The sequence below is a fragment of the Miscanthus floridulus genome, chromosome 16 (assembly GCF_019320115.1).
Source record: "Miscanthus floridulus cultivar M001 chromosome 16, ASM1932011v1, whole genome shotgun sequence".
Classification (NCBI taxonomy): Eukaryota; Viridiplantae; Streptophyta; class Magnoliopsida; order Poales; family Poaceae; genus Miscanthus; species Miscanthus floridulus.
In genome coordinates, this window is record NC_089595.1 from 71548006 (window position 1) to 71551408 (window position 3403).

The 3403-nt window shown below is 47.8% G+C and overlaps 1 protein-coding gene across 1 annotated transcript; it reads right to left on the reverse strand.

The window, feature by feature from the left end:
- Positions 1–725: 725 nt before the first annotated feature.
- Positions 726–2117, reverse strand: LOC136510821 (uncharacterized). The gene has a single exon (XM_066505150.1). The coding sequence runs from the start codon at positions 2115–2117 to the stop codon at positions 726–728; it is 1392 nt and encodes a 463-aa protein (XP_066361247.1).
- Between the last annotated feature and the right edge of the window lie 1286 nt (positions 2118–3403).

The window sequence follows — 3403 nt, forward strand, 5'->3', positions numbered from 1 at the left end:
TGGAAGATATTGTTCATCAAAGCTTGAAAGGTAGCCAGGGCATTTGTGAGTCCAAATGGCATGACTCTAAATTCCCAATGGCCACTGTGAGTACGGAATGCTGTTTTGGCCTCATCCTCAGGGGCCAACCTAATTTGATGATAGCCTGATCTCATATCCAACTTGGTGAACCAAGCTGCTCCATGCAATTCATCCAAAAGTTCATCGACCACGGGTAATGGATACTTGTTTTTGACAGTGATGTTGTTGAGTTGCCGATAATCAACACAAAAACGCCAACTGCCATCTTTCTTTTTGACCAAGAATACTGGGGAAGCAAAAGGACTGTGGCTGGGCCTAATGATGCCATTGGAGAGCATTTCTCTGATCTGACGCTCAATCTCATCTTTTTGTGTTGGAGAGTATCTGTATGGCTTGACATTTACATGTTTCACTCCAGGGACCAGCGGAATTTGATGATCAAACTCCCTAGGGGGCGGCAAGGAATCTGGATCCTGGAAAAGGTGAGCCTGACTGTCAACTAACTGCTGTACTTGCACAGGAATCATGTTTGGAGGCAAAGGTGGTGTTACTTGACACAATTGAATCAGCTGAGCTATACCACCTTTCCTGATAAGGCCCTGTAACTTCCTAACTTTGACCTGTGGACAACTGGACAAGGTATCTTTAATGCCCTTTAAGCTGATTCTGCTGCCCTGATAAGAGAACCGCAACAACTTCCTTTTTCAGTGGATCCACATGGGACTGTGTTGCTCCAACCAATCCATGCCTAGCACCATGTCATAGTATTGCAAGGGCAACACACGAGCATCAGTTGTGAATGTGTGTCCCTGAGACCACCAGCTGAAGTTGAGGACCTGATGGTTGCTCTGAAGTTTATCACCATTGGCCACAACTACTTGAATGGGAGGAGCAGACGTCAAGACACAGTTGAGGGCATTGGCCATGTTGGAGCTAATGAACGTGCAGGTGCTGCCCGAATCAATGAGGATGAGCAGTTGTTGATCTTTGACGATGCCATGGAGCTTGATTATTTTCTTGCCTAAAACACCAACTGCTGCGGACTGAGACAGAGCAAACACCGCTTCCTCTTCATCAGTAGAATCTAAATCATTTTGATCAGGCACACTGTCATCTGAGAGCAGCTCCATAAACTCTTCCAAAACATGCAAGGCTACTTTATCTGGACAGTTATGGTTGTGACCCCATTTCTCGCCACACTTCATGCATAGACCTTGTGCACGCCGCTGAGCGCGCAATGTGGCTAGCTTGTCCTCCCACTTTGGCTTGGTGTCGGCGGCTGGTGGTGCTCCCAGAACACCAGGAGCTGCAGCTGGCGGTGGTTTGCCAGGAAACTTGTTGTAGTCGCGATAATTGCGCTTGACAAAATACTTTGGTTGAGATTCCAACACATTAGCCTGCATAAGAGCCAATGACAAGGCCACATCAACTGTTCTCAGCTTATGTAAAACAATAGCAGCACGGATGTCAGGATGCAAGCCTTGAAGAAATTTACTAACAAAAAACACATCATCTAAATGGTTGTTATGCACCAGCACTTTATGCATGACAGTTTGAAACCTATCATAATAATCCTGAACATCAGAGATTTGCTTAATGCTCAGTAATTCTTGCATGGAGTTATGATAGAGGTCTTTCCCAAATTTAGATTCAATAGCAATGCAGAGATCAACCCAGTTATCTACCCCATGCTGGGCCTCATAGGTTTGCAACCATAAGGCAGCATGCCCTTTGAAATGGAGGGTACCATACTGAGCCCAGCGATGGACCGATACATTGAACATATCAAAGTATTTTTCTGCTTTTTCCTTCCAGACTTTTGGATGAGACCCATCAAATTTGGGAAACTGGGCCTTTGGTAAACGGGTTTCATTGTGGGAAGACGCAACAGGGTAATGAACTGGGGAAGTGGAGGAGGATAACTGACCATTGGCCAGGGGATGAGTGAGGATCAGAGTCCCCCCTTCATTCCCCTGTGGTGATGTGATGACACCGTGGCCCATGGCCCGCCCCTCTTCCTCACGCTTCGGGGCTGATGGCGGAGCGTTGTTCGCTTCCAACGCTGCCACGCGCGACGTAAGAGTCTTGATCTCCATGGTCAGCTCGGTGGATGCATGAACTAGAGAAATCGGTTGGGTATATGGGCATCTTTTAAGCAGGCGGCCTTTACTCTTCCCCTGATGCAATTTTATCAACGGGCCAATATGACTTGGTCCATGATGACCTTCGGCCTTGTGGGGATCCGGACTCCCTTCAATCCAAAGAAGTCTTGGTGGGTTGATCGCCAATTAATGTAAACCCTTCGTATCAAACCCCGATATTTTGTAATTATGGGAAGCAATAAATCCAAATCTATTGTCTCTTCATGATCCGTCCCCTGAATTTCTAGAGTGTCGATCCGTTTCCATATCTGACTTTAATTCCACAACCTTGGTGAAGCCTATCTTCTCATCTCCCGGGCTATATATATGGGCCATGGCTGTGGATCAAAAAACAACCTGCTTCGTCCCAAACCTTCCGTGTCTTTGGTGTGATTCTGCTTTCTCATAGTTTTGAAGGCATGGAGAACAGCAAGAGGTCTGCTAAGGAGGCCTTCAATGGGTCTATGCCACCATGCCAGCGTCTTCATCATTAGGAGGGTGCAACCCGAGATGCTCCCATCGTCCTAGAGCATGGGGCTGACCCCGCTCAACTTCTAGGGTCATCCTCATCAACAATTCACCGCTAGCTCCCCTGCTACCTGAGGAGGCGGATCGACAACGATGATCTAATTGCTTCCATTGATTGGGCTGGCCAGAAGCTCGCCGACTACCTCTCCATCACAAAATTGGCTCTAGACATGGTTCAGCACCGATCACCCTCTAAGGCCGACCAGGTGGAGGAGAGGTTGGCCAAGGCCGAAGCCAGAATCACGGGTGAGATGCCTACCACAATTTGTTGTCTCTCCTTAGTTTTTGTTTTCAAGATCTTGATCATCCCTTCCTCAAATCTTTTTAGATCTATCGGCCTAGCTGGAAAGCCTCCGATTAGCTACGGAGCATGTGGCAGGATTCGTTAATGCCTGGGGTGCCATGCCAGTGGTTCGCTTGCATGACATCCCAAACCGTGTCAGAGAGGTTGCTCTTCATGGCATTCGCCATGGTGCTGCCATGGCACTTGCTACTGCGCAAGCTCGCTCTGGCCACGAGCTTCGATTTCTTCCCCATGGTTTTCTAGCCACCGAACATCATGGGGATCATGAGCGCCTAGTCGAGGATTTCTTCGACGCCGCCAACTCTGTAGCCCTTGCTACCCAGGCTGAGGACATAGTGAATAAAGTGTTCCCCGACCTTTAGTTTGTAATAGGGGAAGCTGGCAAATAATTTCTTCATTTTAATTGGTT